General features: G+C 45.1%; 1 protein-coding gene across 1 annotated transcript in view; it reads right to left on the reverse strand.

The window, feature by feature from the left end:
- Positions 1 to 24,497: 24,497 nt before the first annotated feature.
- Positions 24,498 to 27,976, reverse strand: part of YBX1 (Y-box binding protein 1) — an 11,240-nt gene continuing 7,761 nt past the window's right edge. Inside the window, exons 2-6 of the mRNA XM_073655431.1 lie at positions 26,235 to 26,324; positions 25,654 to 25,959; positions 25,486 to 25,565; positions 25,025 to 25,290; positions 24,498 to 24,845 (exon numbers count right to left, since the gene is read on the reverse strand). Coding sequence (XP_073511532.1) covers positions 25,056 to 25,290; positions 25,486 to 25,565; positions 25,654 to 25,959; positions 26,235 to 26,324 — 711 coding nt within the window. The 3' untranslated portion in view covers positions 24,498 to 24,845; positions 25,025 to 25,055. The remainder of the gene's footprint in view (positions 24,846 to 25,024; positions 25,291 to 25,485; positions 25,566 to 25,653; positions 25,960 to 26,234; positions 26,325 to 27,976) is intronic.

Here is a 27,976-nt window from a genome sequence, read left to right on the forward strand (position 1 = left end):
TTGAGCATTCCGATACTGAAATATCGGGTATCGACCGATATTCGCGGTATCGGAGTTCCGATACTGAGTTCCGATACTTTTAGAATATCGAATACCGGAATCGGAAGTTCCCATAATGCCTGCGCTCTGCAGTGCCTCTGAAGGATGACAAGCTGGATGGCAGCGCTCAGCTTACTGTACTTGTCATTTAGTGTTAAAGGATTTATTAAAAAAAATAAGTGTTTTCCTGCACCGTCTCTTTAAAAAAGCCGGCCGGCAATTCAGCAGCGGCATACACCGGTACCCGACAATTTAGAACAGAAACAATAGAGCATCACACATAGATTAGATAGATAGAAACATGTCTGTCACATATATAAGAAGTACAGTGACAGTGTTGCTTACTGTACTTGTCATTTAGTGTTAAAGGATTTATTAAAAAAAATAATAGTGTTTTCATGCACCGTCTCTTTAAAAAAGCCGGCCGGCAATTCAGCAGCGGTACCCGACAATTTAGAATAGAAAGAATAGAGCATCATACATAGATTAGATACATAGAAACATGTCAGTCACATATACACTGTGTTCCAAATTATTATGCAAATAATATTTTCTCAGATTTTCCCAAATTACCTATATGAATTGCAGTCATTGTAATTTTCCAGTCAAATAACTATTAGAGTACAATTGAAAGGTTTTTGTACAAACTGCCTATGATAACAGTATATTTAAAAAAATAAATAAAAAACTCAAACTGCACTCAAAATGCATGTTCCAAATTATTATGCACAGCAGAGTTTTTAACCTTTTCATTTTAATAAAGAACAAAAAAATGGTAATTTTTGAAATTATAACCATTAGCAGGTTATTACAAACTGAAATCAAACAGTTTTCAACTCAAAACTTTATTCTAGGTGATGTTACATTTGCACATAGGACCCCTTGTTCGAAAGGAGCTTCTGAACTCTCTCGTCCATTGAATTTGTCAGGTTTTGGATAGTTTCTGCTTCCAATTGTTTTGCATGAGGACAGAATACCCTCCCAGAGCTGTTGTATGATGTGAACTGCCTCCCGCCATCATAGACACTCCTTTCGATGATGCTCCAGAGGTTCTCAATGGGGTTGAGGTCAGGGGAGCATGGGTGCCACACCATAAGTTTGTCCCCTTTTATGCCCATATCAGCCAGAGATGCAGATGTGTTATGTGCAGCATGAGACGGGGCTCAGCTGCCATCCAGCCTGTCATCTCAATGCCATCCCAGCATGGGAGAATTCTCCTGCTGAAGCGCTGAGCGCAGGAGAATTTTCCCACGCTGTCAGTGACGTGCATGAGTTGAGCCGAGTTCATTGGACATGACCTCGGCTCATCTGGATGCCGTCACAGCCAGACACTGAGGAGCGCAAGCATGCCTGCGCTTCTCAGTGTCTGCGGCATGGCAAGCTGGATGGCAGTTTTTGGCTGCGATCCAGCCTGTCATCTCGATGTAGCAGAGCTGAAGCTGTCCTGGGAACCATGGAAAGGTAAGGATGATGTTGCTTTATTATTTTTCTCTTATTGCAGGAGATCGTTGGCTTCAGCTGGAATGGGCGTGATGGTAAGTATGGTTTAATTTAGAACATTAAAAAATTGTGTGTTTATTTCAATTAAAGGACTTTATTCTGGGTGTTGTGTTTTTTTAAATACTTTACTAGAAATTCATGGCGGTCATGTCTAATATTGGCGTAACCCCATGAATTTCGGGCTTAGGGCCAGCTGATAATGCCTAGCTGGCCCTAAGCCCTTTATTACCCAGTGAGCCACCGCACCAGGGCCCTGGATGAGTTGGGCACAGCGCCAGAAGATGGCGCTTCTATGAACGTGCCATTTTGTGGGGTGGCTGTGGACTGCAATTTGCAGCGGGGGGGGGGCAGAAAGCTTGGGCCTCCCTGCGCTGCGGATTCCAGCCCCTAGCTGCCTAGTTGTACCTGGCTGGACACAAAAATAGGGCGAAGCCCCACATATTTTTTTTTTTTAATTATTTCATGAAATTCATGAAATAATTAAAAAAAAAAGGGCTTCCCTATATTGTTGTGTCCGGCCAGGTACAAATAGGCATCTGGTAGTTGGGGGCAGCCCGTTCCTGGATGCTTTACCTGGCTGGCATACAAAAATATGGCGAAGCCCACGTCAACATTTTTGGGAAAAATGAATTAAAAAATAATTAAAAAAAATAATAATTTAGGGACTGCATCTTTATTAACCCCTCACGTGGAGGGGTTAATAAAGATGCAGTCCCTAAATGTGTTTTTTTTTTAAAATGTTATTGAATTTTTCACCAAAAATTTGACGTGGCCTTCGCCCTATATTTGTGTCCAGCCAGGTACAGCAGGCAGGAACAGGCTGCCCCCAACCCCCAGATGCCTATTTGTACCTGGCTGGAAACAAAAATACAGGGAAGTCCTTTTTTTAATTATTTCATGAATTTCATGAAATAATTTTAAAAAAATTGCCGTGGGGCTTCGCCATATTTTTGTGTCCAGCCAGGTACAGCAGGCAGGAACGGGCTGCCCCCAACCACCAGCTGCCTATTTGTACCTGGCCGGACACAACAATATAGGGAAGCCCTTCTTTTTTTAATTATTTCATGAATTTCATGAAATAATTTAAAAAAAAAATACGTGGGGCTTCGCCCTATTTTTGTGTCCAGCCAGGTACAACTAGGCAGCTGGGGGCTGGAATCCGCAGCGCAGGGAGGCCCAAGCTTTATGGGCCCCCCCCGCTGCAAATTGCAGTCTGCAGCCACCCCAGAAAATGGCGCGTTCATAGAAGCGCCATCTTCTGGCTCTGTACCCAACTCATCCAGGGCCCTGGTGCGGTGGCTCACTGGGTAATAAAGGGGTTAGGGCCAGCTTGGCATTATCATCTGGCCCTAAGCCCGAAATTCATGGGGTCACGCCAATATTAGACATGACCGCCATGAATTTCTAGTAAAGTATTTAAAAAAACACAACACCAAGAATAAAGTTCTTTAATTGAAATAAACACACAATTTTTTAATGTTCTAAATTAAACCATACTTACTATCACGCCCATTACAGCTGAAGCCAACGATCTCCTGCAATAAAAGTAAAATAATAAAGCAACCTCATCCTTACCTTTCCATGGTTCCCACGACAGCTTCAGCTCTGCTACATTGACATGACAGGCTGGATCGCCGCTGACAGCTGCCATCCAGCTTGCCACGCAACAGACACTGAGAAGCGCAGGCATGCTTGCGCTCCTCAGTGTCTCGCTGTGACGGCATCCAGATGAGCCGAGGTCATGTCCAATGAACTCGGCTCACCTCATGCACGTCACTGACAGCGTGGGAAAATTCTCCTGCGCTCAGCGCTTCAGCAGGAGAATTCTCTCACGCTCACTGCAAGCGCAGGAGAATTTTCCCACGCTGTCAGTGAAGTGCATGAGGTGAGCTGAGTTCATTGGACATGACCTCGGCTCATCTTTATGCCGTCACAGCGAGACTCTGAGGAGCACAAGCATGCCTGCGCTTCTCAGTGTCTGCGGCATGGCAAGCTGGATGGCAGCTTTCGGCTGCGATCCAGCCTGTCATGTGAATGTAGCAGAGCTGAAGCTGTCGTGGAAACCATGGAAAGGTAAGGATGATGTTGCTTTATTATTTTACTTTTATTGCAGAAGACATTGGCTTCAGCTGGAATGGGCGTGATGGTAAGTATGGTTTAATTTAGAACAATAAAGAATTGTGTGTTTATTTCAATTAAAGGACTTTATTCTGGGTGTTTGTGTTTTTTTTTAACTTTGACTATGAGGTTAGTAATGGGGGTGTCTTATAGACGCCTCTCCATTACTAACCTGGGCTTGATGTCAGCTGGCATTATAAGCTGACATCAACCCCAGCCCTATTACCCTACTGCCACCGCTACAGGGCAGTGGGAAGAGCGAGGCTAAGTGCCAGAATTGGCGCAGCCTATGGATGCGCCATTTCTGGGGCGGCTGACGGCTGGTGTTTCTAGCCTGGGAGGGGGCCAATATTCATGGCACCCTTCCTAGGCTATTAATATCACCCCCAGCTGTCTGCCTAGCCTTTGCTAGCTATTAAAATAGGGGGGACCCCACGTCATTTTTTTGGGGGTCCCCCATTTTAATAGCTAGTAAAGGCTAGGTATTCAGCTGGGGGCTGATATTAGTAGCCTGGGAAGCTCCGTGGGTATTACCCCCTTCCCAGGCTTCAAACATCTGCGCCAGCCGTCTGCTTAACCTCCGCTAGAGACTAAAATTACGGGGAACCACACGCCAATTTTTTTTTTAATAAATCCTTTATTTTAACACTAAATTGACAAGTACAGTAATCAACACTATCACTGTACTTCTTATATATGTGACTGACATGTTTCTATGTATCTAATCTATGTGTGATGCTTTATTCTTTCAGTTATAAATTGTCGGGTACCGATGCTGAATTGCCGGCCGGCTTTTTTAAAGAGACGGTGCATGAAAACACTATTATTTTTTTTAATAAATCCTTTAACACTAAATGACAAGTACAGTAAGCAACACTGTCACTGTACTTCTTATATATGTGACTGACATGTTTCTATCTATCTAATCTATGTGTGATGCTTTATTCTTTCTGTTCTAAATTGTCGGGTACCGGTGTATGCCGCTGCTGAATTGCCGGCTTTTCATGTAATACATTCTACATTATTCTTAGATGTTTTCCTTCATGTAGAATTAACCTACAAGGAAAGAAAGGGTTTATTTTCATTCCGATATTTGTGTCCCATTGACTTGCATTGGTTTCCGGTATCGGAATCGGCGATATCCGATATTTTTTGGGTATCAGTCCGATCCAATCCGATATTTCCCGATATCGGAAGGTATCTCTCAACACTATTGTTAATGTAATAGGAGGTCAAAACTTGGCCTCTGCAGGATATTCGGCAGTTTTAAAAAGAGTCAAACGTTTGTGTACAGAAATCACTGTATAACGAAAAGTTGGCCTAAATAATTTTATACTTTTGGGGAGATTTATTAAGTATGGTCATACTTGGTCATGGCCTCAGCATGACTCTGTGAGCCCTACATTATCGGCAGGGTTCACTATTAAACCCTCAAAGAACAATTGTCGCGAAAAGCCTAAGAGAAGGGCCCTTCTGACTTTGATGAGGTTGAAATTCAGATTCTGCTTGACGTTTCAAACTGTACGCTCCTGATTCAGAAACAGCTTTACTTGATGCTGAACAATATACTCATGGTGGGGAGAACCTATAGATGAGCGCGCCCTTTTTACCTACCTCCAGCTGCACTGGGGCCTAGGGCTGGCGGGGGACCTCTGCAGGGACATCTAATGATGAGGGCAATCTGGCCAGTCGAGCGGACTCCATGGACAGACTGCTGTCATCGTTAGCAGCGGGTTGCGATCCTGCAGCTCCAGCAGAAACCTGTCCTCAGCGGTTACCGCAGTTCAGCGGCTTTCACCTGCGGTAACCTTGCTGACGTCACTGCTCAGCCCATCAGCCAGGTTCTCGCGCTGCACAACATGAGACTCAGCAGTGGCTGCTGCAATCTATGGAGCTTTGGTCTTTGAACGGGGATCCATACACTGGACGAAGAACACTGGGATCGTCGTGGGACCTCTATTTATATTAAGCCGGACCCTGTGGATTATTTTTTTATGGTAATAAATGGGTAAAAGAGCAAAATTGTTGGGAATGCTTTTTACAAATAAAGGCCTTTTGTGTGTGTTTCTTTCGACTATGGGGTTAGTAATGGGGATGCTGATAGACGCCTCTCCATTACTAACCCCTGGGCTTGATGTTAGTGGACATTACAAAGCTGACATCAACCCCAAAACCATTACCCCATTTGCCAATGCATCAGGGCAATCGGGATGAGCTGAGGTTTAGCACCAGAATTGGGGCACCTAATGGATGCGTCATTTCTGAGGCAGCTGAGGGCTGGTCTTATTAGGCTGGGAAGAAGCCAATATCCATGGAGCCAATTAATATCAGCCCGCAGCTGTCTGCTTAGCCTTGCTGGTTATTAAAAATAATGGGGGCCCCAAGTCATTTTTTTTTAGGATCCCCCTTTTTAATAACCAGTAAAGGCCAAGTAGAAAGCTGTAAGCTGATATTAATAGGTTGGGAAGCTCCATAGATATTGGCCCCTTCCTAGACTAATAAGACCATCTCTCAGCTGTCTGCTTTCCCTTAGCTGGTTATTAAAAATAGGGTGGATCCCACGCCATTTTTTCATTTATTTATTAGCTAAATTCATGTACAGAAAACTACACATGCAAAGCACTGATTATATATCTTACTGACATATTTCTATCTCTCTATTCTGACAGTTCGGGCTGTGAATTTACTGCACTTGGCTGATGAAATGTAGTGTTTCCTTTGAGATGTGTGCATAAAATCGTACAGCACATGCATGGTCCATGTGCCATGTGATTTCTTTTTTTCTCAGTGGTGCTGTGCAGTGTATATATACAGGGCAGGGGGAGAGGTACTGTGCAGTGTGTGTATATACACAGAATAATAGAATAATACAGATACTGAGAATTACACCCAGTATACAGGACAGGAGAAGTGGTACTGTACAATGTATATATACAGGACAGGAGAAGTGGTACTGTGCAGTGCATATACAGTGGGTAAAATTAAGTATTTGACACACTGCCGATTTTACAGGTTTTCCCACCTATAAAGAATGGAGAGGTCTGTAATTTTTATTGTAGGTACACTCCCTCCAAAGATTTTCTATTGGGTCTGGAGACTGGCTAGGTCACTCCAGGACTTTGAAATGCTTCTTATGGAGCCATTCCTTAGTTGCCCTGGCTGTGTGCTTCAGGTCCTTGTCATGCTGGAAGACCCAGCCACAACCCATCTTCAATGCTCTTACTGAGGGCAGGAGGTTGTTGGCCAAAATCTCGCGAAACATGACTCCGTCCATCCTCCCTTCAATACGGTGCAGTCGTCCTGTTTCCTTTGCAGAAAAGCACCCCCAAAGTTTGATGTTTCCCCCCACCATGCTTCACGGTTGTGACGGTGTTCTTGGGGTTGTACTCATCCTTCTTCTTCCTCCAAACACGGCGAGTGGAGTTGATACCAAAAAGTTCTATTTTGGTCTCATCTGACCACATGACCTTTTCCCATGCTTCCTCTGGATCATCCAGATGGTCATTGGCAAACTTCAAACGGGCTTGGACATGAGCTGGAGTGAGCAGGGGGACCTTGCATGCCCTGCATGATTTTAATCCATGACGGCGTAGTGTGTTACTAACGTTAATGTTTGAGACTGTGATCCCAGCTCTCTTCAGGTCATTGACCAGGTCCGCCTGTGTAGTTCTGGGCTGATTCCTGACTTTTGTCATAATCATCCTTACCCCAAGAGGCGAGTTCTTGCATGTAGCCCCAGACCGAGGAAGATTGATAGTCATCTTGTGATTCTTCCATTTTCAAATAATTGTGTCAACAGTTGTTGCCTTTTCACCAGGCTGCTGCTTGCCTATTGTCCTGTAGCCCATCCCAGCCTTGTGCAGGTCTACATTTTTTTCCCTGGTGTCCTTAGACAACTCTTTGGTCTTGGCCATGGTGGAGAGGTTGGAGTGTGATTGATTGAGTGTGTGGACAAGTGTCTTTTATACAGGTAACAAGTTCAAACAGGCGCAATTAATACAGGTAATAAGAGCAGAGTAGGAGGGAAAACCGACAGGTCTGTGAGAGACAGAATTCTTGCTGGTTGGTAGATGATCAAATACTTATTTCATTAAATAAAATGCAATTTAATTATGTAAAAATCATACAATGTGATTTTCTGTTTTTTATTTTTAGATTCTGTCTCTCACAGATGAAGTGTACCTACGATAAAAATTACAGACCTTTCCATACTTTATAGGTGGGGAAACTTGTAAAATAGGCAGTGTATCAAATACTTTTTATCTCCACTGTATATATCTCCCCCTCCTCCTCACCCTTCACCCCCTCTCCTCCTTAAACCGTGTAATGTGAATTGTGTGATGCGTTAATGATGTTACTGAGGTGTGTAGTTTGACAGTAGGAAACAAGAAAGTTAATGGTTGGGACTAGCCCAGAAGGGGAGGAGCTAATCTGAAGGGACAAGAGACAGTTCCTGTGAGGAAGTTAGAAAGGGCCCAGTGTGTGTAGAAAGAGGAACTAAGGTCCAGTGTGAGCAGTGCCGCATGTCGTGGGTGTCCTTAATGAGAGAGGAGACAGATACAGAGAATAGCGAGAACCTGAGCAGAGAAGCAAAGAAGTGATGGAAGAAGAGTGACCGATAGGAGACGAGTCCTGGGTCAAGACGCCGAGCAGTACGGCCTAGAGTTTATAAGTCGCAGAGGTAACTTGCATAAACAAGACAGAGTACGTAAGACAAAGAGAGCGCCCGGGGCAGGAGTTCTAGAACGTCAGAGACAGAAGAGATAAGTAACGGCCAAACTGGCAAAGTAGCTCCCCTAAGGGGAGAAAGGACGTGAAACTGCGGGTTGAGCATAGGGCTCTTACAAACTGTAGTACTTAGCTGGGTTGTGATGAAGTAAAGAGGAAAGGTGAAGATAGATAATAAGCAAGTAAAGAGGAAGGAATCTCTGTGTGGAAAATGCTCCATATTATAAAAGAAACGTTCATCAAGGTATTTGCCCGCCATCTCTGGTATACAATCCCTTACCAGTTATCGATGTGTAAAAAGTTTATTTTTGACTGGTGGCCTCCCTCATTGAACTGTGAAACATCTGGTGTTGGCAAACCAGTGTCATCGGTTACATGCTGCCAGCCAGGACCCCCCAACTTCATGTAACGTGCTGGGGCGCAACAGACGAGTACCTCGCCCACGGCTACCGCCACGTTACACGTGTGCGAGTTTTGCATAGAGCTGGCGATGACGCAATACATGCCCCTCTCCCAGTTTTTAAAAGTTGGGAGGTATGCCCTGTAAATGCACCTATGCACCATGACCCCGCTATTTTTTTTTTTTATTGGTGAGGTGGGAACAATTAGAACTATGTCATTAGGCCCCTATGATTCTTTTTTTGTACATACCTAGCACAAATATAAAAATAAATGAACATAACATATGCATACCCCTAATGTATTGTTATATATTCAATATAAGAACTTAGACCCTGTTAGCCAGAAGGTTTTATATAACATATCCATCTATATGAACTTTCTGTATATAAATGTAGACTTTTATAAATTGCCATTCTTGTGTATATGGGTAATACATGCTGTGCTGTACTCTGTAGGCTAAGACTCCACTATGCTAGAAATCTCACTCCAAACCGTGACTGGAGTAAGATTTCTAGCAAGAGAGATTCACCGCCCACTCTTAATTTTGATGATGCAAGATTTTTTATTGTTCGTGAAGGCAAACATAAAAGGTTGCTGTAAGATGTGGGACAAAGTTAAGACGTTTCAACCCCACCAGGGTCTTTATCACAATGTTGCTGTAAAACAAAACGACAATATATAGAAAAGAGGGATTTTTGGTACTCACTGTAAAATCTCTTTCTTGGAGCCTTCATTGGGGGACACAGGACCATGGGTGTATGCTGTTTTCGCTAGGAGGTTGACACTAGGCAAAAAAAGAAAATAGCTCCTCCTCCGCAGTATACACCCATCTACAGGCACCAAGCTCACCAGTTAGTGGCTAAAGAAGTAGGAGGAACACAAAATAATTACCTATGCAATTCCCAACGGGGCACAACCGTGAAAACTAAATTAGATGCCCAACAGGGCCAACTGGACATATGCCCAAAATCAGGGAGGGTGTGGTGTCCCCCAATGAAGGCTCCAAGAAAGAGATTTTATGGTGAGTACCAAAAATCCCTCTTTCTTTATCGCTTCACTGGGGGACACAGGACAATAGGATGTCCAAAAGCAGTCACTGGGGTGGGAGAACAAAAGATAGCCACAGATTAGGTCTGACTGCGGGCAACCGCCGCCTGCAGAGCCTTCCGTCCAAGACTGGCATCAGCCGAGGAATAAGTGTGGACTTTGTAAAACCTTGAAAAGGTGTGGAGTGAAGACCAGGTTGCGGCCTTACAGATCTGAGAAGCTGAAGTCTGATGGCGAACAGCCCAAGAGGCCCCCACCGCCCGGGTGGAGTGAGCCCTTACCCCCAGAGGGGGTGGTTTGTCCGAGATGCGATATGCCTCCAAAATAGTCGAACGTATCCAATGGGCGATGGTTGACTTGGAAGCAGGAAGGCCCCTGCGACGCCCTTCAGGGATGACAAACAGGGCGTCCGAACGCCGGAGGGAAACCGTTCTAGAAAGGTACACACGTAGAGCTCTGACCAGATCCAGTTTGTGGACGGATTTCTCCCGTGGGTGCACTGGGGCCGGACAGAAGGAAGGCAAAACAATGTCCTCATTGATGTGGAAAGAGGAGACTACTTTCGGCAAAAAGGAAGGCACCAGCCTGAGCACTACCTTGTCTTGATGGAAGACCAGAAAGGGTGACTGACATGAGAGGGTTGCAAGCTCTGCAACCCTCCTAATAGAGGTAACGACCACCAGAAAAGCCACCTTCTAGGAGAGAAGAGAGGCTGAGATGTCCTGAATGGGTTCAAACGGGGGCTGTTGGAGGACTCTTAGGACCATATTAAGGTCCCATGGATCCACCGGGGGGTGATAAGGCGGCTCCAGGTGAGCCACCCCTTGTAGAAACGTCTTGACCTGAGGACGGAAAGCCAAGTTACGCTGGAATAGAATGGACAAGGCTGAATCTTGGCCTTTGAGAGTGCTTAGAGAGAGTCCCGCTTCCAGACCAGACTGAAGAAAGGCCAAAATGACCGGTAGCGAAAAGGACATGGGAGCTAGCAGATCTTTCTCGCAGTGACGAAAAAAGGCTCTCCAGGTTCTGTGGTATATGTGCGAGGTTGCGGGTTTTCTGGCACTAATTAGGGTCTGGATGATGTTGTCTGCAAAACCCGCCTTCCTCAAGACAGCGGCCTCAACGGCCATGCCATTAAATTCAGAGAACGAGAACTCTGATGAAGAATAGGCACCTGAGAGAGGAGGTCCGGACGATCTGGTAGTCTCCAGGGGGAGTCGACAAGCAGGTTTACTAGCTCTGTGTACCAGACTCGTCTGGGCCAGTCCAGGGCTACTAGAATTACCGGTACTCCTTCTGTCTTGATCTTTTTGACGACTCGAGGGATCAGTGGTAGAGGGGGAAAAAGATATGGCAGCTGGAACTGAGACCATGATATGACTAGCGCGTCTTGAGCGATCGCAAGTGGATCGCGGGACCGGGCTACAAAGGATGGAACCTTGTGGATTAACCGAGACGCCATGAGGTCGACGTCCGGCGTGCCCCATCGTAAGCAAATCTGATGGAACACTTTGGGATGGAGAGACCATTCTCCTGAGGCAAGGTCCTGTCGACTGAGGAAGTCGGCCGCCCAATTGTCGACCCCCGGAATGTAGACTGCTGAGATTGGCCCAAACTAGCACTCTTGCCACCTCTTTTAAGACGGACTTGCTGCGCGTTCCTCCCTGACGGTTTATGTACGCCACAGCCGAGGAATTGTCCGATTGTACGCGGACCGGGAACCCTGCAAGAATATCCTGCCAGTGAAGCAACACCAGGTAAATTTCCCTTATCTCCAAGATGTTGATCGGTAGATAGACTTTGTGGGGACTCCACAGGCCCTGCACCGTGTGGTGAAGGAAGACCGCACCCCAACCGATGAGGCAGGCATCGGTCATGACCACCTGCCAGCGAAGCGGTAGGAATGACCTCCCGAGTCTGAAGGAAGAGGGGCGAGTCCACCATGTTAATGACCTATTCACATGAAGAGGTAACTTGATGAGTCGATCTAGAGACGACGGGTTCTTGTCCCATTCCAACAGAAGGGCCAGTTGAAGAGGCCGGGTATGGAACTAGGCAAAAGGCACTGCTTCCATAGCTGCCACCATTTTTCCCAAGACACTCATGCATAGGCGAAGAGAGTATGGACTTGGGTCAGAAAGGTGGTGGATTCCCCGATGGAGAGAGTTTATCTTTTCCCTTGGGAGAAGGACGCGGGCATGGGTCGTGTCGAACTGCATCCCTAGAAAGGTTACGCGTAGAGATGGGACCAGGGAGGATTTGTCTGGGTTGATCAGCCAGCCTAACCGAGAGAGCATGTTCAAGGTGATCTGGATACTGTGGAGACAGTCCCTGAATGTGGGACCCTTGATCAATACGTGGTCGAGATAGGGGATAATTACAATCCCCCTGACTCATAGAATGGCCATGCTCGTCGCCATTACCTTCGTGAAAACCCTCGGGGGCGGAGGCAAGCCCGAAGGGGAGAGAAGTGAACTGATAGTGTGCGTTCTGGAAGGCAAATCGAAGGAACTTCTGATGTGGTGCGCAGATTGGGATGTGAAGATATGCATCCTGAATGTCCACTGAACATAGATATTCCTCGGCTTCCATCGAGGCGATTACCGACCTGAGGGACTCCATTCAGAAGTGTCGGATGCGTACCTGTCGGTTTAGTTGTTTGAGGTCCAGGATCGGACGTAGTGAGCCGTCCTTTTTTGGATCAACGAAAAGATTAGAGTAAAAAACGGAAAACCTTTCCTGAAGGGGTACTGGAACTATGACTCCTAAGCGCAGACGGGAGGCGATGGCCTGAAGGAAACCAGGAAGCAGAGATGGATGCTGGGGGCAGGACCTGAGAAATCGTGTTCCTGGCATGGCGTTGAATTCGATCTTGTAGCCGGAGGTCACAATCTCCTTGACCCAGGAGTCTTCTATTGCCGAGACCCAAGAGTCTCGGAACAGAAGTAGACGGTCGCCCACCCTGGGAGAAGTCCCAGGTGGGAGTGACCCGTCATGCTCAGGAAAATCTGTTGGATCGTGATCGGGATCCAGAGGGTTTAGAAGAGCGACCCTTTGGGCGCCAGTTGGGAGTGGGCCTAAAGGTAGGCTTACGTCTCTCTGCTGTGCTGGGGTACGGTCCTGTTGAGAGGAGGGGCCCGGTTGAGCGAACTGACGAAAGGACCGGAACTGAAGGGAACATCTCCTAGGAAAGGGGCGTTTAGGTCTCGACTGGGGAAGGGAGGTGCTCTTACCCGCAGTGGCATCAGAAATGATCTGGTCTAACTTAGACCCAAACAGCCTGGAGCCTTGAAAAGGGAGATTCGTTAGTGATATTTTGGAGGCCGGGTCGGCGTTCCAAGCCTTCAGCCAAAGAATTCTTCGTATAGTAATGATATTGCTAGAGACGCGGGCTGAACAGGCAGCGGCGTCAAGGGACGCCGTGAGCAGATATTTTCCTGCGTGGGCGATCTGATGCGCTAGGTCAGCCAGATCGTCCGCGGAAGCCCCCGTTAGGATTCCCTGCCTAAGCTGTTTGGCCCATGCGGAGACTGCCTTTGATACCCAAGTTGAGGCGAAGGAAGGACACAGGGAGGTGCCAGCAGCCTCAAAGGCTGACTTAGCCAAGGCCTCAACCTGTCTATAAGTAGTGTCCTTGAGGGAGGAACCGTCTGGAAGAGACAGCACCGTCTTGGCCGAGAGACGAGAGACAGGAGGATCCACAGATGGGGACTCCGTCCATTTACTGACAAGATCGTGGTTAAACGGGTATAGCATGTCTAAGTGTTTATTTCCAGTGAAGCACTTTTCTGGATGCTCCCACTGTTTCTGAAAGACACCGTCAAATTCTGTATGATTAGAAAAGGTGCGAGCCGGGCGCTTAATTCTCTTGAAGGAAACGGAGTAGTCCTGAGAAGGGCTCTCGTCCTCTTGAACATGCAGGGTCTGATTGACGGCCGATATAAGGTTGTCAACCATGTCCTGGATTTTAGAATATTGGTCCGTGTCGGATCCAGAGTCAGAATCTGATGCTGAGTCAGATCCCAAGGCGACCTCTGGGGAAGAAGTGTGAGATGCAGGGAGCATTTTGGAGTCTGGAGAGCTGGAAGACAAACTTGTGTGAGTCTGTTTCTGAGAAAGTGCTCTCAGTCTGCCCTTGGGAGGAGGGGGCAGGGGTGCCTGCGAATCATCCGTGGGAACGTTTGGAGCACTGGTGGTGGTGGATAATATAGGCAAGCGTTCTAGGACCTGAACCAGAGATTGAGATACCTTGGTGAGGTCAGAGACAGACTGGGACACAGCAACAGCCCACTCCGGAGGAGGGAGAGTTACTTCTTCCTGGGCGGCCAGGGGGATTCTTGGGGAGCCAGCATGGTGGGAGGCTTGCAGGTCGAGCAGAAAGCAGTTGTCAGACCCGCGGGCCACTTAGTACTGCAAAGAGCAGAGGCGTAGTATGTAACTGTGTGAGCGGGACGGACAGAAAAACTCCCTGGGTTTGGGCATATGTGCCTAACCAGGAATACTGCAGAGGAGGGAGCCTGTGGGCAGGAAAGGTGTGTGTCGGTGCCAGGGTAGAGCCTACCCAGTCTAGGAATATCCACAGTCCAGTATCCCCCGTCGGAAACTCCGGAGCTGAGGCTGAAGGGAGCCGCTGTAGGAGGTGCGGTGCTGAAGCTGGCAGGCAGAGACAGGAACAAAGAACAGCGTAGAAGGGCGGGGCAGGAGCAGAGCGTGCTGTCCTGAGTGACTTGGGGGAGCCGAGGCTCTGATAGGTGGAAACAATGGGGGCGGGCTTAGGAAACCAGACGCTGATAGGTCCCCGGGAGAAATGTGGGCGTGCCGGACGCATCACAATGCTCCTCGGCCCTGATTGGCCGATTGCCGAAGGGGACGTATACCCGCCGGTAAAAGGAACGCCCCATCCGAGACACCCCCCGACGGAGAAAGCGCGGGCAGATTTGCCGCGCAAAAAAGAGGAGGGGGGGGGAGGGCTGAGGGGAACGCCATGAAGATGTGAGGAGAGGGGGCGTGGCCAGGGAAGCGCTGCTGTAAGTAAGCTTGTCCATATCCAGTGTTCCGGGCCTGGGGGGTGGCAGCTGTAAGTCAGCAGGAGTGGGAGAGATTGTATCTTTGTTTGAGGTCCCGATACCTCTTCTTCCTCTCCCCCTCTGAGAATGGTCCCAGGAGGTCCTCCGTGGATATGGGAGATCCTGGCTCTTCCTCCTTCCCACACTAACCGGTGCTGGTTAGTGCAGGAGACGCTGTCGACCCCAGAATCTGGGGGAAGGTCACCGCAGTGACCACTGTCTCCCTCCCAGGCCGCTCCGAGGAGGGGGCAAGGACTGGCCACCGGTAATCACCCTGAGACACCTGGAGGTGACAGGGGATAGGTCCTGCCCAGCAGGTCCGAGAGTGGGCGATGTGGGGAATGCCAATGTCTCTCGGTCGCTTGAGAATGGAGATAACAGGGGACGCAGTGTTCCCTGTTAACCCTGAAGAGCTGTATCTGAAAAAGAAAGAACAAGGATTAATAAAACACAACAGGGTTGGATCTGTTAGGATCCAGGTCTACCTCCACTAAGCTTAAACTGATGAGCTTAATGCCTGTAGGCGGGTGTATACTGTGGAGGAGGAGCTATTTTCTTTTTTTGCCTAGTGTCAACCTCCTAGCGACAACAGCATACACCCATGGTCCTGTGTCCCCCAATAAGCGATAAAGAAAAGACTACAATAGTCATGAACCATAAAACAACAATAAGCAAAGGATGTCCCAGGTGATATATACATGGAAAGCCGTGATGTACAAAATATACAGTACAGACCAAAAGTTTGGACACACCTTCTCATTTAAAGATTTTTCTGTATTTTCATGACAATGAAAATTGTACATTGACACTGAAGGCATCAAAACTATGAATTAACACATGTGGAATTATATACTTAACAAAAAAGTGTGAAACAACTGAAAATTTGTCTTATATTCTAGGTTCTTGAAAGTAGCCACCTTTTGCTTTGATGACTGCTTTGCACACTCTTGGCATTCTGTTGATGAGCTTCAAGAGGTAGTCACCGGAAATGGTCTTCCAACAATCTTGAAGGAGTTCCCAGAGATGCTTAGCACTTGTTGGACCTTTTGCCTTCACTCTGTGGTCCAGCTCACCCCAAACCATCTCGATTGGGTTCAGGTCTGGTGACTGTGGAGGCTAGGTCATCTGGCGTAGCACCCCATCACTCTCATACTTAGTCAAATAGCCCTTACACAGCCTGGAGGTGTGTTTGGGGTCAGCGTCCTGTTGAAAAATAAATGATGGTCCAACTAAACGCAAACCGGATGGAATAGCATGCCGCTGCAAGATGCTGTGGTAGCCATGCTGGTTCAGTATGCCTTCAGTTTGAATAAATCCCCAACAGTGTCACCAGCAAAGCACCCCCACACCATCACACCTCCTCCTCCATGCTTCACGGTGGGAACCAGGCATGTAGAGTCCATCCGTTCACCTTTTCTGCATCGCACAAAGACTCGGTGGTTGGAACCAAAGATCTCAGATTTGGACTCATCAGACCAAAGCTCAGATTTCCACTGGTCTAATGTCCATTCCTTCTGTTCTTTAGCCCAAACCAGTCTCTTCTGCTTGTTGCCTGTCCTTAGCAGTGGTTTCCTAGCAGCTATTTTACCATGAAGGCCTGCTGCACAAAGTCTCCTCTTAACAGTTGTTGTAGAGATATGTCTGCTGCTAGAACTCTGTGTGGCATTGACCTGGTCTATAATCTGAGCTGCTGTTAACCTGCGATTTCTGAGGCTGGTGACTCGGATTAACTTATCCTCAGAAGCAGAGGTGACTCTTGGTCTTCCTTTCCTGGGGCGGTCCTCATGTGAGCCAGTTTCTTTGTAGCGTTTGATGGTTTTTGCAACTGCACTTGGGGACACTTTCAAAATTTGCCCATTTTTTCGGACTGACTGACCTTCATTTCTTAAAGTAATTATGGGCACTCGTTTTTCTTTACTTAGCTGCTTTTTTCTTGCCATAATACAAATTCTAACAGTCTATTCAGTAGGACTATCAGCTGTGTATCCACCTGACTCCTGCACAACACAACTGATGGTACCAACCCCATTTATAAGGCAAGAAATCCCACTTATTAAACCTGACAGGGCACACCTGTGAAGTGAAAACCATTTCCGGTGACTACCTCTTGAAGCTCATCAAGAGAATGCCAAGAGTGTGCAAAGCAGTCATCAAAGCAAAAGGTGGCTACTTTCAAGAACCTAGAATATAAGACATATTTTCAGTTGTTTCACACTTTTTTTGTTAAGTATATAATTCCACATGTGTTAATTCATAGTTTTGATGCCTTCAGTGTGAATGTACAATTTTCATAGTCATGAAAATACAGCAAAATCTTTAAATGAGGTGTGTCCAAACTTTTGGTCTGTACTGTACATACACAATATATACAAGCAAAGTAACAAAAAGAACAAAAAACAATAAGGCAATGAGCCCGATAATTCAAGTAGATGAAGGCATATGGTGCCATTATGCAGTCCTGTGCATATAGATAACATTATTGGTCAATAAAGCAAATATCCAACGAGACCAAAGAAGATGGATTACGCATCAAAACTTGGGCTCCTGCATGTAATTATACTGAGGATAAGTATGGAAGAAGAAGTTTACTTTTTTGTTGTGAGAAAAAGGAATTGTTTTTTTTAAGAGAAACTTCAAGGAGATTTATAGTTAATGCTGAAAAAGGACAGTTTATGAATCGTATTCACTCAATTGCTGGCATTGCAGCTGTCATGTTCTGGGGTCAAAGTGGTTATCTGCACTGTCATGGCTCCACGTGGTGCTCCCACGCCTGTGCTTGCTGCTAGTGGTGGCAATCATGGGACTAAATTGCCTATTTAAGCACCGGTGTGTACCGCAGGACCGGAAGCGCGTGATGGAGGTCTCGGCAGCATGATTGGTATGTTTATTATTTGGTTCATCTAGCGAGACCTCCGTCAACAGAGCACATCTACCAGCGGGTACTTCTGTTCCGCAGCTCTCCATTTCTCACAAGGGATTACACAACCCTAGTTCCTTCAACCCACCACATACCAATCATGCTGCCGAGACCCTGATTAGCCTCATTGATAGAGACGTGAAACAACAGCTTCACCAGCAAAGTTTAGGTCTCTTCCTCACACACCAGAATCTTTGCATTGATGAGAACTGAATCTTTAAAAAACAACAAAAATATTATCATCAAACCTGCTGACAAAGGGGGAGCTACATTAGTCATGGATCATACACAATATCGCAATGAGATAAATCGTCAATAATCCCTGGAGACCCAACCAGTGACATAAGATCCAAAATTCAACGTATTCTTACCACTTACTTGGATAATAATAATAATTTTTATTTTTATGTAGCGCTAACATATTCTGCAGTGCTTTACATACATAATCATCGCTGTCCCCATTGGGGCTCACAATCTACATTCCCTATCAGTATGTCTTTGGAGTGTGGGAGGAAACCGGAGAACCTGGAGGAAACCCACACAAACACGTGGAGAAAGTACAAACTCATTGCAGATGTCGTCCTTGGTTGGATTTGAACCCAGGACCCCAGCGCTGCAAGGCCTGCAGAGCTAACCACTGAGCCACCGTGTTGCCCCAATATATAAGAAAACAATTGACCAGCAAACTGCCACCTTTTTGACTAGCCCATATCCCATTACCTCTGTACTCTATGTGTTACCAAAAATGCACAAATCACTCACCAATCCACGTTACCATCCAATAGTGGCTTCTACAGATTCCATTATGTCACCTCTATCCATATTTTTAGAGAAGATTCTCACTCCAATTACAAACACCACACGCTCTTTGTTAGACAACACCATTTTCTTCAAATTAGCGATCTCACATTAGTACCTCCTGACAGCCTTCTGGTTACACTTGATGTAAATAGCCTCTATACATCCATTGCCCATGTTAAAGGACTTGAGGCCGTTAATGATATGTTATCTGAATCCACATTAGACAACTTCATCCAACTATGTTTGGACCTTCTCAAGCTAGTCCTCCAGATTTTTTTCCTATTTAGTGACACTTATTACGTTCAAGTTTGTGGAACTGCCATGGTATCAAACATGGCTCCTGACTACGCCAATTGTTACATGAGCCTTTTTGAGGAAAATTACGTTTATACCAATGACCTTTCTATACAATACTCTATATGGTGGTACAGATACATCGACGACATCTTCTGTATCTGGCACGGGTCACTAAATTCCCGAGTCCTATTTTTCTCACCTCAATCAAATTAGACCAGAACGCCAATTCACATTGAACCAAAGGACAAGTCAGATATCATTCCTCGACACACTGGTAGTCAAAGACCCATTGGGGATTATTTCCACAGATCTCTTCACAGAATCCAGAGATCGCAACAGTTTACTACATTATTCCAGTTGCCACCCAAAATACACCAAAACCAGCCTTCCACACTCCCAATCCCAGAGGGTTTCCGTATAGTCTTGGACAAGAATTTACCACCAACTAGACTTACTAAAATTCTAACCGAAAATTTAAAGAGAGATGCTACTTCGTAACGCTATTGAACCAGGATTAAAACAAGGCTCTCCTTCCACAACCTCCCCCTTCCCCCAGAGTTCAGGGAGAAAGCATATCATTTGTACATGTCTATCACCCGCTGACGCCCAAGATCTACACCATAATCAAAAGACACTGGCCACTACTAACACAAGCTTATCCCAGTATTGAGGCATTTAAGACACCAGCCCTAATTTGCTCTAAAAGACCTCATCATATCAGAGACAAACTGGTAAGGCCGACATAGGGAGCACCACTTAATTGCCTATCCAACGTTTCCTTAGCTACCGTAAACAGGGCACATTTCCCTGTCTCAACTGTGCAACTTGCTCAAATATCACCAAATCCGAAACGGTCGCACACCCCAAAACAGGAAAATCATACCCAATAAAGGCTACTACACATGCGATTCGAACTTTGTGGTCCACATTAATCAAATGCGCTTGTGGCCTCCTATATGTCGGCAAGACCACCCAGCATGTTCGAGATCGCATCGCCAGCCATAAGTCCACTATCCGTTGTGGCAAAACTTGGCTGCCCTTATCTGACCACTTTACCAGTGCGAGACACTCAGTGTCTCCATTACGATTTCAAGTCATTGGACAGGTTCCCAGGCCCAGACGAGGCAGTCATGTCCAGTTACTTAAACGAGGAAAGATTATTGGGATTCACAACCTCCAAAGACCTCACGAGGGAAAGGGATTGGCTCACCTAACAATGTTTGCTTTTCCTCCCTACAGACACCCTGATCTAGCCCCACCAACTAGGTAAGTGGACCTTGAACTGTAATGATGCCCCACAATAGGTTTTGTAGGGTCCTACATACTAATACAACCCAAGAACGTTCATGATACCATGGTATCCATCTCAACATAATCCTGCTGTTCATGACCCTCTTAGAATTACTTTGACCTGACATGATATAGTCACACTATGACATTACCAAACCCTTTTTTTTTTTTCATTTTGGTCTTGACATCGAAGCCCCTCATAGACATGTTATCATTCATGCCCCAATTACCTTTCGTTTCTTGTTTCATAACCTGACATTATGTAAAATCAACATTAATGTCCATATTAATATCATTGGTAAGGTCCTCCCCCCTCCACTATAGTAATGTACACACAGGATCTGAATAAGCCTTTATTACATCTTTTTTTCAAGCATACACTGTGTCCTGTTGTGCCTTTACTCATAGTTGACATGCAAACGCAATGGTCAAGCTTTCTTATCCAGAGGCAGCGAACCTGCCCCCTTGATTACAACCATATTTGCATGTGCGCAAGCGCAGCTGTTATTTTCCCCCGTCCTTAGGAGCGTCTCCGCTCCCACTTCCGGTGGGCATCGCCTCCATAACACGCTTCCGGTCCAGCGGTACACATCGGTGCTTAAATAGGCCATTTAGCCCCATGATTTCCGTCGCTAGCAGCAAGCATAGGCGCAGCAGCTCCATGTGGAGCCATGACAGAGCAGGGAACCACTTTGGCCCCTGAACAGGACCAGCTGCAACATCAGCAATTGTGTGAATATGATTCATAAACTGTCCTTTTTCAGCATTAACTGCAAATCTCCTTGAAATTTCTCTTCTTGAAAACAAAAAACAATTCCCTTTTCTAACAAAAAAAAAAGTTTCTTCTTCCATACTTAAATTCTCAGTATATTTACATGCATAAGCCCAATTTTTGATGCGTAATCACTCTCCTTTGGTCTTGTTGGAGGTTTGCTTTATTCACCAATAATGTTATCTATATGCACAGGACTGCATCACGGCACCATATGCCTTAATTCAATTAGATCAGGGTTCCCCAACTCCAGTCCTCAAGGCCCACCAACAGGTCATGTTTTCAGGATTTCCTTAGTATTGCACAGGTGATGGAATTATCACCTGTGTAATACTAAGGAAATCCTGAAAACATGACCTGTTGGTGGGCCTTGAGGACTGGAGTTGGGGAACCCTGAATTAGATGATCAGGCTGATCACCTTATTGTTTTTTGTTTCTAGACATTGTAAATGTACATTTTGAACAGCACGGCTTTCCATGTATATATCACCTGGGACATCCTTTGCATATTGTTTTATGCTTCATGATTATTGTACCCTTTTCATATATTGTGCTTTTGTTTTACAGCAACATTGTGATAAGACGTGTCCACCCCACCAGGGTCTTTAACTTTGTCCCACATCTCTCAGCAACCTTTGGTTTGCCTTTATGAACAAAAAAATCTTGCATCATCAAAATTTAAAGAATGCGGTGAATCGCTCTTCCCTTGGCCAGGAGGGGGGGGGGGGGGAAATCAGACGTATCCCCATTCCCTAGCACCTTGAAACAACAGAGTGCATGTCAAGTTACTAGTTTCTTGAGTAAGATCTATGGTTTGGCGCACATAGGCCACTTGTCGGAGGTGTTCACCTCTTCATGAACAGGAACACCCCCTTCTGATATTAGGTAATCAATATAAGATCCCATGTCAGAAGGAGACCTTGAGAAGGCATGCCATAATTGTCGGCTAGCTGCAGGTCCCACCTCTGGAACCATCTCAAGTTTGGGGCACTGTCGAGGGCTGTCAGACATGTGTTTTTCTCATTTGAAAAAAAGTGTAGCACACAGAACTAATTACACTGAGATTTCTGATCCTTTTCTGTGATATGTAGTGGCGACCAGTGTCAGGTACATCAGGAGCCTTCCCACTGTAGCTCAACTGTTATGCACCTTATTATGGGTTAGAAAACAATCCTGGATGGGTTCTGCTGTTCCAGACATTCCAAAATAGCAAGTATTCAACACTACTTGGGTCTTTAGCAGGCTCAGTATAACAAATTACAAAATTGGTAATAAATGCAGTCTATTTTTAACAAATGCCCACAAAGAACGATGCAACTGCACATATCAAATATGGAGTCTAGAATAATCTGCATCTTTCCAGGAAGATTACCAACAGGCAGAGACTTATGCTACCATATAGAACAGTGAAGGCCTTGATTGATGTTGCCCCTTCATCGATTATATGCAAAAGTCAGGCCTCTTGACTTTAGATAATTCAATCCTAAACCCATTAGAGGAACCCATCTGAGGCTGACGCTCCCAACTTCAAGACTTAATACATACTGACCAGGTGGGTATTCTTCCTTTTAAAAAGGAACTGGTCACGTTAAAACAAAACACCAGTTTTTCCAGAAGATACATAGAAGTAAAATCGCATTTAAACCCTGCTGACCTGGCTTACTGGAGCAATGGCTACAGGGTGAAAATAAAGTTATTTCTCCCTGCAGCTGCTCGCTTCCACTTTCTATACTGTGAGCATGTCATTATTTGACATTGAGTGCTTGCTGGCTATCAATGTGCCAGGGAGATATTATAGCCAGGCTTCATAGTGAGTGGTGACTAGCCACTCCTTATGCCAATGACTGGATGTGAGCAGGCGAAGGGAGAATATAACACATTTCACTATAGCAGCTGTGCCGGTAAACCGGCTACACAGAATTTAATGCCTACAGGTAAACCATGTTTCTCTAAGTGGTACCCTTTAAAAGAAGTATCCAGGATTAAGAAGAAGCAATCTGTTCATAGGGCTGAGCTACAATTCTGTACATGACCTATCAAACCTAACAGATGAGCTGCAATATTAGGCAAGCCATAGACAAAACAGCACCTGCCATTCCCATCCTACAGCGCAGGTAGAGAAGGTGGATAGTTTAAACTCACTAGTGGCAAAATTTCCAGGACCTGGTCAACCAGCAGCTTTTGGATTATCTCAAAAGGTTAATGTGACCCCATCATATGTTTAAGTGCCATGAACCTGCAGATCTGGAATTAATCTGGCAGTGAATAGTGGACCAAAGATGTGTGGCTGCCACACTGAAAGCCTGGCTACTGGGAAGAAGTCAAAGTCAACTTTATTCCTCCTGACAGCTTCTAGTCAGTCTCAGCTTCCAGTCTCTGCTCAGTCCATAGGGAATGGTGGCTATAGGGACGCCGACAGCTGTATCAGCAGCATATTTAACAGTAAATGAAGCCAAACGGCACACCTCTATAGCAGAAACATGAGGAATAAAGAATTCCCTCCTGGTAATTTGGGGAATGTGACATATCCCCTTTAAAGTACACATGGCAGCAGGACTGTGCTCAGTAAACCACATACTGGCAGGTGGGTGACATGGCACTGATTACAATGATACCTGGGTTGATTAAATGCATCCTGTGAAATCTATACTTTGTTTGGAGATATGATATGCTCATGCTTTGGCTGCTCTTACATATTCATCTGTATGCTGTTATGACAGCTCACTGTGCCTTCACTGACCTGCCTCCTGTTTTACATAATGCATCTAGTAGTGCGAGGCTAGGTAAAATAGGAGGCAGGTCAGTGAAGGCAGAGAGCTGTGATAAGAGCATACAGATGAATATGTAAGCAGAGCACCAGAGAGCGCACCGCATGAGCATATAGTCATCTCCAAACTGAAAGTAGAGATTACACACAGGACGGATTTCATCAACCCAGGTATCATTTTAATCAGTGCCATGTCACCCACCTGACAGTGTATGTAGTTTACTGAGCACAACCCTGCTGACAGGGGTGCTTTAAGCATCCATTACATGCTTCTATACACTACCAGCTATGACTGTAGCCCCAAAACCACCTTAGAAGTGGGATCTTCCTTACCATTGATGCAACAATATGTAGGTTAACCCTGACTGTGTGCAGATTTTTACAGCTAGACTAATGAGCCCTCTTGCTTTAATATTCTCTATAAGCAAAGGAAAGTTATGGTCATTAAAAACCTTCAAAACAATATTCTTTTCAAAAGTTCTTGGACCATTTACAAGTGAAAAAGCAAAAACCCTTCCCCCGGGAAGGCTGCACCATACGGCAATTGCTTGCCACAAGATAAAAGGCAAATAAGCGCTCAACCTTGGTGCTTATGTCTCAGTCTTACCCCCAATGCTCTCACGTGGGTGGGACATTTCAGTCTCCTTTAAGACTGACCATGTCTGACTACTAGATGCCCCAATTCACGAATGATTCCTGCTCCCACCCTGCAGTTTCATGTATTAATGCCCAGACCACAACTATGACACAAAGTACTTTTGAGACCTTTATTAATAGATGCTTGCAATTTGTTGACTGTTTGAAAAAAATCAGGTGTACTTTTATTACAAATTAAAAATGAGTTTCTTAAAAATCTTGGTTTGACCAGATAAGAAACAATTTAAAAACCTTTGCAGGCAAGATTGCGAAAAAATGTGTTTAAAAAACGTGTCATTCCCAAAAGGAGATCTTAGATAAAAAATAAAACCATCGCTGCAAGAAACCATGCAGGATGATAATATCTGGTCAACAGCAAAAAGCAAGCACTTAAGGTCTTCCGTTCCAATTCTTTGTTCAATTTCTTATTGCTGGAATTTCAATCTTGACTTTTTGATGACAAAACTGCGAAGGAAAAAATATATACAACTTAACATTCATTTGATCCATTTTACATACCTTTATAATAAAAAAAAAAATTCAGTTTAACAACTTTCAGTGGTACAAAAGTGTGACTTAAGAAATTAACATTTCCCCCCCCCATGCAGCAAGAATTTTTTTTGCTCATCAGGCTCGACACTAACCCGGATGGTGGTAGAGGTGGTAAGCCGGTATTTACTCAGCCCCGCCCTGCTCAGCCTCGGGAGCGGACGTGTTTTCTGCTGATGTTTCGGCTGCCTTGGTCTCTTTACCATCTTGTGGTTTAGGGTTTTCTGGGCGTCTGCGTCTGTAGTTAAAGTTGCGGCGGTACCGACGTTGAGGTGGCTGCTGACTCTGGGTTCCATCCCCCTGATTTTCCTTATCCTCTTCATTTCCTTCTTCTCTAGGTTGTCTCTGGCGAGGAGGTCCCCTACACAAGGATTACAAGAAAGCTACATGTTACCACTACTGCAGACTTGAACCAGTAATATACCCCAGCCAATGGACAATATATCCAGCATCTATTTTAGAAAGCGTTTTAAAATATCTGTATATCTATCTATCCACACACACACACACTTTAAGAGAATACACAATAAAGAAAAATGATAACACTTACTCATACCTGTTGAATCGGGGTCTGAAGCCTCTGTACATGTTCTGCCTTCCTGGTCTGCCTTGTTCGCCAGCACTTTGGCCTTCTTCCTAAACACCCAAAAAAAAAAAAAAAAAAAAAGTTTGTAAATAGAATATAAACCAAAACTACAAAGCTTAAAATTGAAGGCAAGGTTACCTCAACTACTTCACCCTGTGCTGGGGCATTGTTATACTGTGGTCTGCGCCCATACGGTCTCCTTAAGTAGTATGGAGGATAACGACGCCTCCGGTAAGGGCGTTGTTGGTTAGCACCCTCTCCATCTGTCGCATTCTCATTTTCTTCGGTCTTCTCTCCACTTTCGCTGTTTTGGTAGTTTTGCTGGTAGTTACGTGGAGGACCTCGGCGACGTGGATAGCGCCTGTAATGGTTGCGATCTGCTGCATATTTGCTGCCTTGGACTGGAACACCCCCAGGACCAGTAACATTAGCTGCCTCTGCACCCTGTGGGGATACGATTAACTTTAATTAAGCCATAAATATCTAAAAGTGGTTCTCCTGATGGTCAACCAAAACTTACTACATGGCATGGAATTGCTAGAAATTATTTAACACTAGAAGGGACAGTGATGTACTCAGGCATTTGTCAGCTACATAGACAATGAAGCAAGTAGCCTGGCACAAGCTCTACCACATAACAAACACTCAATGTAGCCATACAGCAAGGAGGAATAGTTGTCTTGGGATCAAAGCAGACACCACATGTAACCAAACCTTACCTTCTCTCCCTCCACTACATCAAACTCTACAGTTTCCCCATCTCCCACACTGCGAAGATACTTCCTAGGGTTGTTCTTCTTAATGGCAGTCTGGAAATAAATACAACATTTGTATCAGAGAATTCAATACATAATGACATTTGTCCCAAGAGCTCATTGCTCCCCCTACACTGCAAGGAGTCAGAATGTGCATTTTAGCCATAGTACTGCATATTGCTACAAATATGCAGAAAGTGAACCAGTCACTGAAATCATGGCAGTTTGGGCCTCATGAATCAAGTAACAGGTTCACTTTAACTGCATATATGTAGCAATATACAGAATGGTTGCATGATTGCACCCAGGAAAAAAAAAAAAAAAAAAAGCTGCAGTCATGCAGTGACTCTGGTGGTTTGGGCAGAATAAATCATGTCTGCCAGTTGTCTGATTAGAGACCTATTGCAAAATTAGTTTTTATAACAAGGGACAGTTAGCGTTTGTAATTGACAGTCACTGACTAGAACAAAGCACAGGACTCCTAAACTGAAAGGGACTAGAACTCTAGCACCATCTATTGGGGGAGGCAGCAATCTTAAAATTAATGTCAACCTATAGCTGCCCCCAATAGGTGGCATAACTTCAGAGCAGAAGAGAACTGAAGAGGAAATTTGCATATCTAGATTTCCGGATAAGCATTACATGGCTTACAAGTCTCCCTACACTGGCCTGGCGCTCTCTAAGGCCACATGCACATTTAGTATTTGTAAGCCAAAACCAGGAAAATTTATAATAGAAACAACTGTATTTTTCACCCACTCCTGGTTTTGGCTTACAAATACTGCCCGTTAAACTAAAGACCAAGATAAAATTAAAACACTAAGTATTCCCCCCCTCCCCAGCCCCCATTAGGACACTAGCGTGCAAATCAAACTTCTTTTAAACTTCGGTTCCTATTAAATGGTGTCTGTTCAGTATATATGGATGGTAAATGATTGCATTTCACTAACGAACATGTTACACGTCATTAGGAAACGCAAAGCTAGTGTATAGTACATTATACTACAAGAAAAAAAAAAAAAGTTTAAAAGCAGCACTGAGCTTCAGACATGATCTATATAGTCAGTCACCCTTACCCCTGATGAAGCCAACGGTGTGGCGATGTGCGTGGGGTCTTTATCCTCATCTTTCAATTTTTTGCCTCTTCCAAGGTTCCTTTATTTTTAAGTCCAGATTTGGTTTTATTTTTGGTATATCAATTTGCATCCAGTTCTTTGGCTCCTGATGATCAGGTCATCTCAGCCATTAATTGCACATTGTCCAGTACTTTAAATATCTACAGATCGCATTTCACATTAGTGCATACTGCTATACCTTTTACCTTGTATGTTATATTGGCATATGAGGGGGCAGGTGCTAGTTTTAGCACATTCTATCACCTATGTGTTGTATGGTCTAGGCTTATAGCCTTTTGAAATGTTTAATACTTTGTATGTGCCAGGAGGATCCCGTAAACCATTTGGTGGTGCCCCTACACTTTCTTTAATGCTATTTAGTCAGGGGTGCCATTTCTAAAGCAAAGCAGCCATGTTTCTTCAATCCTGGACAACCCCTAAGTATTGATCCTTACAACTGGATCTGCTGCAGAATAGTACCGTTTTGGCATATACATAAGTAACATAACCACAGCCTTAAGCCGCAATTAAACATCTTTACCTCATGGTCTAACACATGGAGCGGCCATGGGACACGTGAATGTGGCCAAA

Source organism: Phyllobates terribilis, unplaced genomic scaffold (assembly GCF_046119375.1).
Source record: "Phyllobates terribilis strain yellow unplaced genomic scaffold, ASM4611937v1 Scaffold_12__6_contigs__length_324123572, whole genome shotgun sequence".
Taxonomy (NCBI): Eukaryota; Metazoa; Chordata; class Amphibia; order Anura; family Dendrobatidae; genus Phyllobates; species Phyllobates terribilis.